Consider the following 14,204-nt stretch of genomic DNA (forward strand, 5'->3'; position numbering starts at 1 on the left):
CCTGTTACAAAGTTTGTTAGGTCTTGCTCATGAAGATAATGATTTGCATAAAGGTAATCTGTACTAGCAGTTTTAGTGTGTATGAATCTGGAATTTAACAGTCAAACTGTATCATCTCTGGGAATTTTATTTTGTTGTTCTTGCCATTGCTTAAAAATACTAAAGATGCAAAAAGCCGGAAATCTGTCGATAGCTGATATGTCCAGGTGTGCTGTGGAAGTCAACCAAATTCTAGGCAATCTGAAACACAACCAGACTATTTTAATAAAAATAAAAAATGCTAATGAAGTGCTTTAAAGCCAGGAATAATTGGTTTTCCTCCTCCTGTTCATACAGGTGATGATGTCCTCTGCAGGTACTTCAGTAATGAAAGGATACCACCAATCATTGAAGAAAACCCCACCGCACAGCACCCTTTGTCAAGGCCAATGTCTGACAAGCAGTTAGTGAGAGGAACGGATTACATTCGAGGCAGTGGGTGTTTTATGAATACAGACATTCACAACAGTGCAACAATTCCTTTTCAAGAGGAAGGTGCTAAAAAATCCTCTGTTACGTCGTCCACAAAATCTTCCTCCGCAGAGCCCTCGCTGTTGGTCAGTTGGATCACAAGACTGAAATTGTTGACTCATTGACTATTGTTCACAGGACTGTTACCAAGTGCCTTTGCTCACCAGTCAGACTTTTCTACTTTTCAGCTTAACTGATGCATAGTGACTAATGTGGTGTTCCTTTCCTGGAGAATTTGACATTTTTGCCTTTTTGTTTGTGATTTTTGATGGATCAGAAGGTTTCATAGTGCAAGAAGGAAAGAAACAAAGGTCGAGTTCCTTTTGCTGACCAAGAGCTGAGGGCATTTATTCCCCTGGAAATGAGTAAAATTCCAGTGATGTAGAGGGCAGACATGACCTGAAATATGCATGATGACTCAGAGGAAATCATTGCTTTACTGTAAAGTGCAATGCCTGTTCAGTTGTCTGAATGATCAGAGGCTGGTGTGACTAGCTGGATGTCAGAGTATATAGAGCTCAGGAAAAGTTGTTCCTCTTCTGACCAGTAAAGATAGGCAGGGAAACAGCAGTTTCATGCAATTTAGTGCTACCGTTGCAAGTACTGCATAAGATCAATGGTGTCAGGTAGAAGTAGTAGTGTTGTTCTTTCTCTGACATCCAGAGATTTAGGAAGTCTTGGGAAGAGTTCTCGTATTCAGAGACCATAGGAAGTTGGACTAATCTAGTTATAAATCAAACCAACCTGATCTATAATACATTTTATGGAAATCTCAGTACAAATGGAGATCACTGAACAACTGCATCTGAAAAGATACATGGATTGTTACAACGTGCCAAGGAAATGCATCTGTAGAGGTGGTAAAAGAATGTGTGTTTTCTTTTTCTTAATTAAGAATGATTTGCTGTTAACCAAAGTAAGCTTTTAAAGACAGTCCTGTTGGACTTATGAGAACTTTTACAGTGGTTCATTGTTTTTATCAAGAATGTGTGCTATGATACTTAACAATTGTAAGACATCTTGCTGTTTTCTATATAGCTCCAACGTTTTCCCCCTCCAGAATTTTACAGTACCTTTGGGTGTTTGGGGAGGAAAATAAAACTTCTTTGGCAAAGGAAGATACTAAAGAGGTATTGTTTAAAACTGAATGTACATAAGGTTGTTAGTATGTGAACAGCTGTGTTTAAAGTAATTTAAATGTTAAATATAGTTGTATATATTTTTTACACTTAGATGCAGTTTGTACCTTCCTGTCTGTGGTACTGGGCTCAGATTAGTCAAATGAAAAGAAGCAAAGTCTTTTTGTATTCTCTGCTAATTATAAGACTAACTATTTTCATAGATGATACATTGCCAACAGCCTTTACTCTTGTGGCCTTCCTGAATAAAAAGAAGAATTTATTTTTAATAATTGATGGGGAAAGAGGGAGATTAAATGCTAGTTTGCACTTTGTACTGGAGCAGGATTTGTATACAATAACATGAGACAAAAGCATTACATAAAAGTGGCTGTGAAGATGTGACCATTCTGCTGCAAAAGCTTACAAAGTTGTGCTACAGCTCCACAGAAGTGGGATGTCCAATTCAGTTCTCAGTTAATTACATTTGATTGACACTCACTGATTTAGACAGGGGCTAGTTTGGACCTTTCTGATCAAAGCACATTATAATGTCTGTCTTGTGCCACTCCTTTCCACTCCCCAAGATGGCAGTCTGTACTAGAGACATGGCCAAATACAGCTGCAGTGCAGTTAGACCCTAGACCAGTTTGGTTCTGCCTCTGAGAAGAGGGATGAAACTGCTGTTTTGTAGGCACTGTCTCAAATGGATACAACTGTTTCAAACTGACTCACAGTTACTGAACTAGGTTAAAGTCAGAGATGTTTCCTAAACAAAGCTTTAAAATTGAATGGCTCATGTCTTCTTTTCCATGGTTTAAAAATGAACGTGAATATTGGTGCAAAAGAAACTATGGATGTATTCTGTTCCTTTGGGTTGCACCTGGGCACACTTTAGAGACATTGGAAAGTTTGTTTCTGTTGTTTTGTTAGGTTCTTTTGAAGTTTGATCTAAGAGTAATGAAATAAGCTTTCCTCAGTGTAACAGGTGCCTTTAACTCACTGCAGCAATGAGGAAAAACTACTGTACACACTTAGGCAGAATGAAACTTTGGAAGTCTGCCTTGTTGCCTAAAGACAAGCTAATCCTACCCTCCCAAATGAAAATAAAGCTAAACCAGACAACCACCCACCCAACCAATGCCTCCTGTGTGTGCCCCCTTCATGTGCATCAACCGAGGAAGCTCATCATTGTTATAAGTTCCTTGCTCTTACAAACATGAGAAACAGTGATATGTTTCTGGAAATTACCAGGAGTACCACTGCAGTTTCTCAGAGTCACAAAATGACCTTCAGGAAGCCCTTCTAAGCTCATCTGGTCCAGCCCTACTGCTCAGGCAGGGCCAGTCGTCCAGGACCACATCTAGACAGTGTTTTAGTGTCTCCAAGGCTGGGAACTGCACAATATCCCTGGGAAACCTGTGCCAAACAGTCACCCTCACAAAAAAAAATAAATGTTTCCTGATGCTCAGAGGGGACTTCCTGTGTTTCACTTTGTGCCCACTGTCACTGGTGCTGTTACTGGGCACCACTGAAAAGAGCCTGTCTCCATCTCCAGTTCTCTTTAGTACCTTTATCAGAACAAGGGCATTGAGTACAGCCTCAGTGAGTTTGCAGATGGCATTAAGTTGGGAAGGGATATGCAATATGCTTCAAGGCAGGAAGGCTCTAGAGCGCCTCAACGGCCTGAGGTCAATTGTATGAGATTCAGCAAGGTCGAGTGACAGGTCCAGCACCTGGGTCACAAGGACCCCTTGCAACTGTGAAGGCCTGGGGAAGAGGGGCTGGAAAGCTGACCAGTGGAAAAGGACCTGCAGGTGTTGGTCAAGAGCTGGCTGAATCTGAGCCAGTAGTTTGCCCAGGTGGCCCAGAAGGCAAACAGCATTCTGTCTTGCATCAGGACTAGCATGCCCAGCAGGACTAGGGAAATGATTGTCCCTCTCTACATGGCACTAGTGAGGCTGCCCCTCAAGTACTGTGTTCAATTTTGGGATCATCGCAAGAAGGAGGACATTGAGGTGATGGAGTGTGTCCAGTCAAGGACAATGAAGCTGGCAAAGGACCTAGGGTACAAGTCTTGTTAAGGAGGGAATGCGAGTTGTTTAGTCAGGAGAAAAAAGGCTGAGGGGGGGAACCTTCTCGCTCTCTACAACTATCTGAAAGAAGGTTGTAGAGAGGGCAGATGTCAGGAAGATGGGGCTAGTTTCTTTTCAGAGGTGCCCAGTGATAGGACAAGAGGCAATGGGCACAAACTGAAATGCAGGAGGTTCCACTGAAACATAAGGAAAAACTTCTTTACTTTGAGGGTGGTGGCATGCTGAAATGGTGAGTTTGTGAAGCCTCTACTGACGGTGCTCAAAACCAGCCTGAACATGTTCCTGCACAGCCTGCTCTAGGCAAAACAGCTTTATCAGCTGCATTTGATTAGATGATCCCCACAGGTCCCTTCCAGCCCTTACTATTCTGTGAGTCTCTTTTCCAAAGTAACAAGTGATAGGGCAAGAGGAAACAGCTTCAAGTTGCGCCAGGGGAGGTTTAGGTTGGGCAACAGGAGAAGCTTCTTCACTGAAAGGATTGTCAAGCACTGGAAAGGGTTGCCCAGAGCAGTGGTTGAATCGCCATCCGTGGAGTTACTTAAAGGATGTGCAGATGTGGCGCTCAGGGATACGGTTTAGTGGTGGATTTGGCAGTGGTAGGTTTCTGGTTGGATTTGATCTTAAAGGTATTTTCCAATCTAAATGATTCTATTATTGGTGGACTTTTGACTGTTGGATTGTATGTATGCAGGACACAATATGTGCCTTTTTGCTGCAAAAGCCACATCCTTACTACTGTGAACTTGCTGTGCGCTCAAGTAAGCTACTTGATATTCTTGTCTGCAATTAGTGCCTACTGCTTATGATTCTGAAAACTATTGTATGTAATGTATGATATTTAGGAATCTTTCTCTGGGAAGCTGGCATTTGATTGGCCTTGGCAGAGGTTGTGGGGTTTTTTTCCCAACTTTGTTTATCAGATAAAAAAGTTCCAATAGCTGCTCTCAATAATAATAGATAAGCTATTTTGGATTATAGTGTGAATTGTGGGTGTTGGACATGTACTCTTTCATCTGCCATATACCTCTTATGACTTTTTAATGCAGGGGTTTCACTTGTGGGAACAAGCCATTTAAACAGAGACATGGCCACATTTTAGGTCAGTGTTTTTTGAAACATGACAAGATAGATGCAGTTGAAAGACTTACATGATGAGACTCTTCTTTTCCTAATATCCGTGATCTGGGGCTTTTTGACTTCGATTAGTGAAAAGCAAATATATGAAAACAACTTAAAAGAACAATAAAATAATTAGCTGTAAATCTAATGACTTCATAAGGTGAATTAAATGCCAGATCCCATTTTCTTTTACCTATGTAGCTCTCCAGCACATGCAACTTGACTGTCTTCCAAATGTCTGCGTCTTTTGAAAGACCTGATCTGATCTAGCTACACAGGGCTGGCTGTTAAAGTATTTGCTGCTAAAGTCTCCTTTAATACACTTTTAAAATCATCTGTTGTTGGGCTTTCTGGTTATGCACTCATCATTCACTCTAGAAATCTTGATTCAAAATGAAAATCAGTTTTAATTGACCCATTTTTGGCCTTTTTGAGAGAAAGAAAAAGAAGGGAATGTTTATGGGAGACATGCATTCATAAACTATGTCAAGTTCAAGGAGAACTAAGTCCTCTCTCTTCCTGCATGGAGTGGAGACATCGGAGAAACTTGGGGAAGGCTGTTGTAAGTCCGTAGCCACTTGCAGATCAGGTATTTTGAGGGAGGACCACTGCCCCATAGCCCTCCTCTGAACAAAGTGAGCCTTAACCAGTGTGTCCAACCCTGGCAGAAGAATCCTCAGATTTCAAGAACTTTCAGCTGACTTGCTTATGTGTATGCTACAATGCAAGCTTCTCCTTCCCATCCTGTGGATCCTTTTGTTATGGGGTGTGCTTGTATGTGGCTCTGAGAGGTGACCATTAAGTAAGGATGATTTTTGGCTCAGGTATGCACAAATACCCAAATGATTCCTTCACCAAAGAAGAAAACATGTAGCTCTTTCCTTCCCTTTATATTTGTTGCAGAACACTGCTAGTACTAGAAAGTCCTAAGAGAAACTGAGGGAGAGGATGGGCATGTCAGGCTGTGATCTGGAGAGGGCCTTGGTGTTGTATAGAGAGCAACTGTCCTTTACCACCAGATGATAATGTAATTGGTTGAATAAGCTGATGCAGATGTGTAGCAGCAGCTAATAAAAAACTAATTTTGTTTCAAAGAAACACTGAGTTTCCCCACTGCATGAACACCAGATGAGAGGAAATATGCAAGCAGCAGTGTAGGAAAAGAAATAACGTGAAGTTGTAAGGAACTGGTAGAAAGCAGATCTTTAAGAGCAGCTTTTAGACTGCTCTGTGAAGAGCATTTGCACTTCAGATGGTTTGCTTCCCCACATGACCTCTCTACTCTAGCAACAAACAGAGATTGAAAGCTTCAGCTTTCTCTGTGTGCACAACACACAGTGTTAACCAGCTGATACTTGGCATACAGCAACATGGCACAGATCTTTGACCACTGTCATCACCGTTTGGGAGAATGGTTTAAAATGCAGGACAGACCCACAGCAGTGCATGTCACAATACTCATGAGTGTAATTATTTTTCTTCTTTAGTCATAGATGCTGTTAGAAGTCTTAGTGTATGGAAAGTGCTAAAAATTTAACTTTTTGAGATCATTCATTTAGCATTTTAATCTACAAAGAGGGTGAAATCGGTCCAGTGTTGGTAGAATTATTTCTTCTACCCATCTCTTCTGATAATTCTTTGTACCATATAAATTGAAAAGCAAGGCTTAATGTCTGAAAAGTTTGAACTCCCACAGGCTGCTGCACTTCTTTTGTCCAAGAGGTTAAATTTGGACGGCATGGATCATTTAATGTCTTACTGTGTATAGTGAATATGGAGAGTGCTTGTATAGTTTGGGAGTAAAAAAAAGATTCACAGAGGTAGGAATAAGTCACAGGCAATATCTTTCTGGCTTAATCTGAGAAAAGTGTAGGTAATAGTTAGAAACCTCTATTGTGCAGAAACTTGGCTCATCTCTTGGTATTGAAGATAGCTATATCTGTTATAACAAAAACTATGCCTAGGTTGACTTCCCTAATGGACACAACCTATGTATCCAGATATCCTGCCTTGGTACGGTGCCCCACATTATTCTGAATACACTGTCACAGAGGCAAATCAACAGAGTTAATAGGAAAAAAAAATTGTAAACCCCAAAAAAATAAAGAATTTTAGGTGCTCTTGCATATGTGTAGGGAGGTTTCAGGAATGTGCCCTTCAGAAATATTGAGCAGGCTTCTATTTCAGTCTGCAGAGTAAATTTGTAAGCCAATACCTCGGGTGTTCCCTTACATAGTAGTTGTAAGAAAATACTCTTCCAGATGATAATGTGCAAGAGGAAATAAGATATAAAAATCAATAGTAATGGCTTGTAGAGACAGAGTTCAGGGCAATTCTTCAAGCAATGTATTTCCTCTAATGTCACAGAGTTAATCGCTGTTTGAGTTCTGGATGACCAACAGAAGTGGGCAGAGAGTACTCAGGAGTGTTATACTAATTTTGTACTAATCAATGAACTGATAGTCTTTTCTTCCTCTTAAGCAGGGCTTGTTTTAAAAACAACATGCTCTGTAAGATCATTGAGCAAAACAGGGAGGGGAGGTGGAAATTAATCTAAAACTTAGTCAAACTAGGGAACAGATGGTGAAAACTATAGTTGGATAGAATAAAGAACTCTATTTTTACTTTTTTTAAAACCTTTTTCACCCCCAAATTATATATGCTGTTTTATTGCATCACCAACAGGCAGTTTTTACAGACTGCTCTATACCTGCAGCCACATCCTGAATAGACCAAGTGCAAGGGCTAAACTGCCTGGTCCCCCAACACTATAGTGAGGGGAAGAGTAGCACACACAACTCAGGGCTGAGATAAAGAGCTAAGAGTTTAATGTAACATGCGATATCCTAAGCACAATGTGTAATTACCTTAGCTAATAATCTAATTAATACTACAATACATGATTACCTTAGATTAGCCTACTAGCAGCAGAAGCACAGTGAAAGGCAGGGGGGTGTGGTGTGTGGTGAAATAAGCATAAAACATAAAACCTAAACAGCATCTGGCTGACACCCATTCATTACACCACTGTGTCTGTAGAAAAGAACTAACCCCCAAGAACCCAGAAGCAGCAACAGGAACAGGAAGCCTCCCATGTTGCAGTCTGAACTTCAAGCCCCATAATACTTGGATTGTTAGCACTTTCATTTTTGAAGCTGGCATGACTGTAGCATGGTGTGAACAACAGCAGCAGGTTCAAGTCAATCCATGACACCAAATTAAGCCAACCCCTCATTAGGCTTTGACCTGGACCTTGATGACCGATTCGGCTCAAGCCCATTTTTCAAGTTTACTTCCTTGGGAGCTTTTCTGCATTCATCAGTCAATTTCTGAAAGTTCTTGTTCATGATCTGGACAACAAGGCCCTTGTGTGCTTGCATTCTCAGAACTGCCTTTGCCAGCATGATCAATATCTTGGCAGAGGGTAGGTGTGGTTGCACTTTGCTAAGTGCTGCTTCCCTCGGCTTCCAGTGTATGTCCTAGTACACCATCTCATGTCCAACTGGAAAGCAGTGTTGGGTCCTTTGAAGTAAACTGACTTTGTCTTAATGTACAACTGTGCCTTCTTTCTTCTCTTTGGTCTGACTTTTCTTTCTCATGTGCTGTGGTTATGGAGCATGCAGTCTTTGTGGCCATTATGTAGAAATGCTTTTGCCGTCTTGCCGGCTGTAAGGTTTTATAAAGGACAGGAGCTCTCAAGAAAGCCAGTGACTTGAACTGAAATGGGGAAAGAGCTCTCCAAATAGACTCAGTTTGAAGATTGAAGAGGGGCCAGGCTAAGCTGAATATATGGGTCTGTGTTTTGTCAAACACCATTTCAGCTATGTAGCACTAACTTCTAGAGGAAGCTACTCTCACAATGCTGCTTGCCCCTTTGTTTCTACTGCTACATTCATGTGGTGCTGGAGTACGGAACAAGGGCAGTCACTCAAGTAGTTATATATAGTTGCATGTGTGGCACTTGAGCTGAAAGATGCATGACAAAAGCAGTCAAGAGCTGTTGTCAATATATAATTTCATCAATTCTGGTGCCTACGCTGCTGCTGCATCAGTTTAAAATAGTAACCTCTCTTTATCCTCTTGTCTGCACAATGTGAATCCAGCTCTCTGGCAAGCGCATAACCATCAGTTTTGCTGTCTTTTGTGATAGTAACTACTGCTGAGATTGCCATTCACATGGGGCCTCCTACAGTAGTCCAAAAGCTTGGTTTGGGTTACTCTGGACTCTGTCCAGAAGTTGAAAGTCAAATTTAAAAACAGTATTACTGGGAAAATATCACTTAGAGTTGGGATGTTTTTATACATACTAAATATGAAACAGGCACAAGTTGTCTGTTGCACATACTTTGCCAGTAGGAAGAAAAATGGGGATTACATATTCAGTGGAAGGGGAAAAAACCCAGAGCTTTGGGTGTCCTCCAGTTCTCGCCAGTGGGAGAAATATTTGTTTTAACATGACATTGAATAGATAAAAACAATTCTTTTTAAACCTCCCTGTGTGGTCACCTCAGTTGTTCAGGATGATGTAAACCACTGACTTTTCCCATTGAGTGGCTATGGAGTTAACCTACTATTTTTTTGGGAGAGGGGAAAGATACAATTTCTTAGGGGATCACACAAAGTGTTCACTGGGAATAGAGACAGAGGAATTAACCAGAAAACTAGCTGGACAGTGCTGATGCATGGAGATTGCAGTTTCTCTTTGTTCTCAGTGTGCTGGTGCAGATGAATGTTCACCAGGCACGGTGGCAGTTTGGCAGCGAGGTAGCAGCCAAAAAGAATCAGAGTATGACTAAGTCCAAATTGCAGTGCAGCTTTTAGCTGCATGTGTTGGTTGTCTGGGGATTTCTTGTTTAGTGTGGGGTTTTGTTGGTGTCAGGGATTTTTGTTTGTGGTTTTTTATTTGCTTGTTTTCCTCCCCTCTAAGTGTAGCCCTTCTTCTGTATGGATGGGCCAGAATAGGAACTGTTGAGATCACAGGATGTTAGGGGTTGGAAGTGACCTCTGGAGATCGAGTCCAACCCTCCTGCCATAGTAGAACCATAGATTCTAGTGCAGGTCATCCAGATGGGTCTTGAAAGTCTCCAGAGAAGGAGACTCCACAACCTCTCTGGGGAGCCTGTTCCAGTGTTCTGTGACCCTCACAGTGAAGAAGTCCCTCCTCATGTTGAGGTGGAACCCCTGTGCTGTAGTTTATATCCATTGCCCCTTGTCCTATCACAGGGTGCAATAGAGAAGAGCCTGTCCCTTCCCTCTTGACACCCAGCCCTCAGATATTTATGAACATTTATTAAAACCCCTCTCAGTCTTCTCTTCTCCAGACTAAAAAGCCCCAGGAATTTCAGCCTAGCCTCATAAAGCACATGCTCCAATCCCTTAATCATCCTTGTAGTCCTTCTTTGGACTCCCTTGAGTAGATCCCTGTACCTCTCACCAGGGCAGAGTAGAGGGGGAGGAGAACCTTCCTCAATCTGCCTGACACACTCCTCTTAATGCATCCCAGGATCCCATTGGCCTTCTTGGCCCAAAGGGCACATTGCTGTCCCATGGATAACTTGTTATCCACCAGGACTCCCAGGTCCTTCTCCATGGGGTTGCTCTCTAGCAGATCTCCTCCTAAATTGTACTGGTCCTTCCCAGATGCAGGACTCTGCACTTATCCTTGTTGAACCTGACCTGTTCCTCTCTGACTGGCTCTCAGGTCTGTCCAGGTCTTGTTGAATGGCTGCACAGCCTTCAGGTGTATCAGCCAAGCCTCCCAGCTTGGTATCATCAGCAAACTTGCTGAGCAGACACTCTGTCTGTCAGTCCCCTTATCAATGCCATTGATGAAGATGTTGAACAGGTCTGGACCCAGCACTGATCCCTGATGGACTCCACCAGTTACAGCTGTCCAGCTGGAGTTAGCACCATTGATCACCACTCTTAGGAACTGGTTACAAAACAGAGACCAAATCCATCTCACTGTCTGTTCTTGTATCCCACACTTCCTGAGCTTGCTTACAAGGATGTTATGGGAGATGGTGTCAATAGCCTTGCTAAGGTCAAGGTAGACTGCATCCACTGGTCTCCCTGCATCTATCCATTCAGTTATGACACCATAGAGGGCTATCAGATTAGTCAAGCATGATTTCCCCTTGGTAAATCCATGCTGACTACTCCTGATCATCATCCTCTCTTCCAAGTGCCTAGAGGTGACCTCCAGAATGAGCCATTCCATCATTTTTCCAGGGATGGAGGTCAGGCTCACTGGTCTGTAGTTTCCTGGAACCTCATGCCCCTTTTGTAAGCCTGGAGTGACATTGGCTTTCCTCCAGTCCTCCAGCATCTCTCCCATCTGCCAGGATTTTGTAAAAATGATGGAGAGTGGTAGGACATCAGCAAGTTCTCCCAACACTCTTGGCTGCATCTCATCAGGGCCCATGGGCTTATGAATATTTAATTTATGTAACTGATCCCTAACCTAGTCTGCATTGACTAGTGGAGAGTCTTCCCTCCTCCAGGCTTCTCCTTCATCAGGCTCTGGAATTCATAGGGGAGTTCAGTCTTAGGAGTAAAGACTGAAGCAAAGTAGGTGTGGAGCAAACCTGAAGAAATCCCAACAAAGCTGTGGGCTGTGCTTGCTGTCAGTGCTCATCTGTCATGCGTTTTCATGTACTCTGGGAGGGCCTTTGCAGGTAATGAGCCTCAGACCCTCATGACCTTTGCTTAGAGGCTTTTGTGTTCAGCAAGTATTTACCAGGAAGCATAGAAAATGCCACAGTCTAAACTCATACATGTATTTCATGTTTTTTCCAAGTAATTATGTGCTTTTCAGTGCTACTTATTAATGTGTTTCGCTCTTCCATCCCCTGTTTCCTGTTGCCAGCATGAATGTTTCTAGTGAAATTCTCACACACATTCAATTAAAATGTTAATAGTGTCAAGCAGTCACAAACTGGCTGGAAAATGTTATCTTTAAACTGTAAAAAACCCATACAAACAACAACAAAAAATCAACTCCCCCCAAACCCTCTAAAACACAAGAAACCTGCTTTTTTACCTTATGGCTATCATGAAAGATAATGAATAATAATGAAGTGAAGCATTTTCACCCAGGTGAAATGATCAGCTGAAGTTCAGTGGATGTATCTTGGGTGATTTGTTTAATTTCATTATACAACAGCAGGAGGTAAGGGCTGTTGTATATTCTTGCAGAGCAGCTGTGGTGTTTTAAATTTCTCCCCACAGAACCTGAACAAATACTTTCTTAAGCATGGAACAACTCTAGCTGAGACTGTCTTCCCCAAGCCCTATGAACACCCCATTGAACACAGAGAAGTCTTAATATATTCTGGCATGGGTCTTGACTGCTTGTTTCTGGTGGGCAGTTGGTATGAGCTGCTGTGGGTGAGTACAAGGAGAATAAAATAAGTCATCTCCAAAATGAATTGTTTCCGTTTCCCTATTTTCTTCTTCCTCTCTGACCTCTTCTTCCAATTAAGGCCAGGGGACTTTCCAGGAATTTATTGAACAAACAAATAGCTATAAAGCTTTTAATATTTATAGCATAATCTAGTTTGTTTTGTTGCCCAAGGTAGTTTTGGCCAGAGTTTTCCAGTAAAAATAGTGCTGTGTTTCCAACCCAAGATTCACAGAAAAATTCCTCTCTGCTTAGTAGTGTTGGCTTAGACTCAGCTTTAAAGCTGCGTAGACCACCCCAAGCAGGGCTTGGTCCTTTAGCTCCAAATGCATCAGCTTCTTATCACTGGAGAGGAAGAAAAGTCTACTTTTTCTGCTCATTGTGAACTTTGTGCATTTGTCTGGCATGATGAAAAGACAAGAAGATGAGAAGCCCAGCAGCTCAAACATCAGTCCCTCTCTTCCTGCTGCTCAGGAGCTGAGTGGCTGCCCTCTGGTCCAGCTCTGAAAATACAAATTTAGAAAGTTTTTGGTTGCAGAAGAAATGAGTAATTCTTCAGGTATATTTTTAGAAGTAATAAACAGGAAGCACAAATGCTTAGGAGTGCACCTAATTGTTTCCAGGTCAGAAGGGATGCCTGTGATGCTGCCCATGTGGCTGGGCATTAACCCTTTAAGCAGAAGCTCACTGGTGAGTTCTCTCCTACAATCATGCCAGGGCTGCTCTGTGGCCTTCTTTTTTTTTCCTCAGGGGTGTGGTAGATTTTTACTGGCAGCTTCCTGCTGCCCTGCAGTTGAGTAGGGGATTACCTTTCTCCTCTTTGTGGCTTTTTCTTAAGCTGGGAGCCAGGTAAGAGTCACTCCACATTAGCAGGGAGACTGGGGAGAGGCTGGTGTGCTACCATGTGTCATAGACCACACGGTGTCCTGTGGTGTGTAACCTGCACTTGATTGCTGTGACTGTGATCCCAAAGAGCTGTAGGTCAGAACTAGCTTACAAGTATACTCGAGTAGCAAATTAATTTGGAGCTAGAAAGCTACAAACCTGAATAAAAGGCTAATGTGGTAAAATACATGAGTGTTCTTTGATTTTCCATGTTTGCTTTAGTGTGGGAGTGTGGGAAGAGTTTGGAGGGATGATGAATGTCACAGCATGGCATTAACACAGAGGTAATGTGAAGGAGCCATTATTAGAAAAAAAAACCAAACAACAAAACCCCCCAAAAAAAAGGGTTTGGCAGCTTATGAGCTCCTTTTTTTTTGACATGGGCATGATTCACCAATGCTGTGAATCCTGTGCAGAAAGGCCTTTATTAAAGCAAAGTGGGCAGGTAAGCTGGGGTTTTATGGGGGGCATTGCAAAGTGAGGCACTGAGGCAGACACCTAGGCATGCTGACACGTAGGTGAGCCTGGCTGCACTTGATAGTGGCTGGAGGTTTCTGTTGTCTTTGGCATGGATATGGTCTGTTTGTGGAGAATAAGGGCTCTAGCAGGACATGGAAGAAGCTCAGGTTTCAGTAGCATGACTCATTTTCTCAGTGGTTGACCAAAGAGGGAGAACATGATGGGAAGCCATGTAGAAGACTACTCCGATTGCTGTCAAGAAATGACAGGAAACGAAGAAACCGCCACCAGAAATTTTAAGTTCAGAAAATTGGAACCATCCTTGGTAACCAAAGCTCACTCTTGGAAATGTGGATTTTTCATCTAGTTCCAATAAGATATGTAACATGTTTTCAAAATGCAGAAAATTTCATGCACCCTGTGGCCTCATGCAGTGTTTGCTGCTGGGGGTAATCAGAGACATCTTGGTGAGAGTGGATGAGTCTGACAGTATTGACTCAGGGTAGGAGCTGCAAGGTGAGAGTAGCACCAGCCTGACCAGTTTGACACAAGCATTTTGTGTTGGGCATACATAACGTCTTTGCATCTTAATATGAAGTGAGAGTCAGTTATAAA

At 42.3% G+C, this 14,204-nt stretch overlaps 1 protein-coding gene across 1 annotated transcript in view; it reads left to right on the top strand.

The window, feature by feature from the left end:
- Positions 1-8,376, top strand: part of CNKSR3 (CNKSR family member 3) — a 66,745-nt gene extending 58,369 nt beyond the window's left edge. Inside the window, exon 13 of the mRNA XM_068151585.1 lies at positions 337-8,376. Within this exon, the coding sequence (XP_068007686.1) occupies positions 337-635 (299 nt within the window). The 3' untranslated portion in view covers positions 636-8,376. The remainder of the gene's footprint in view (positions 1-336) is intronic.
- Positions 8,377-14,204: the final 5,828 nt, after the last annotated feature.

Source organism: Melanerpes formicivorus, unplaced genomic scaffold (genome assembly GCF_026170545.1).
Source record: "Melanerpes formicivorus ecotype bairdi unplaced genomic scaffold, bMelFor1.0.p_v2 SCAF_2, whole genome shotgun sequence".
Lineage (NCBI taxonomy): Eukaryota > Metazoa > Chordata > Aves > Piciformes > Picidae > Melanerpes > Melanerpes formicivorus.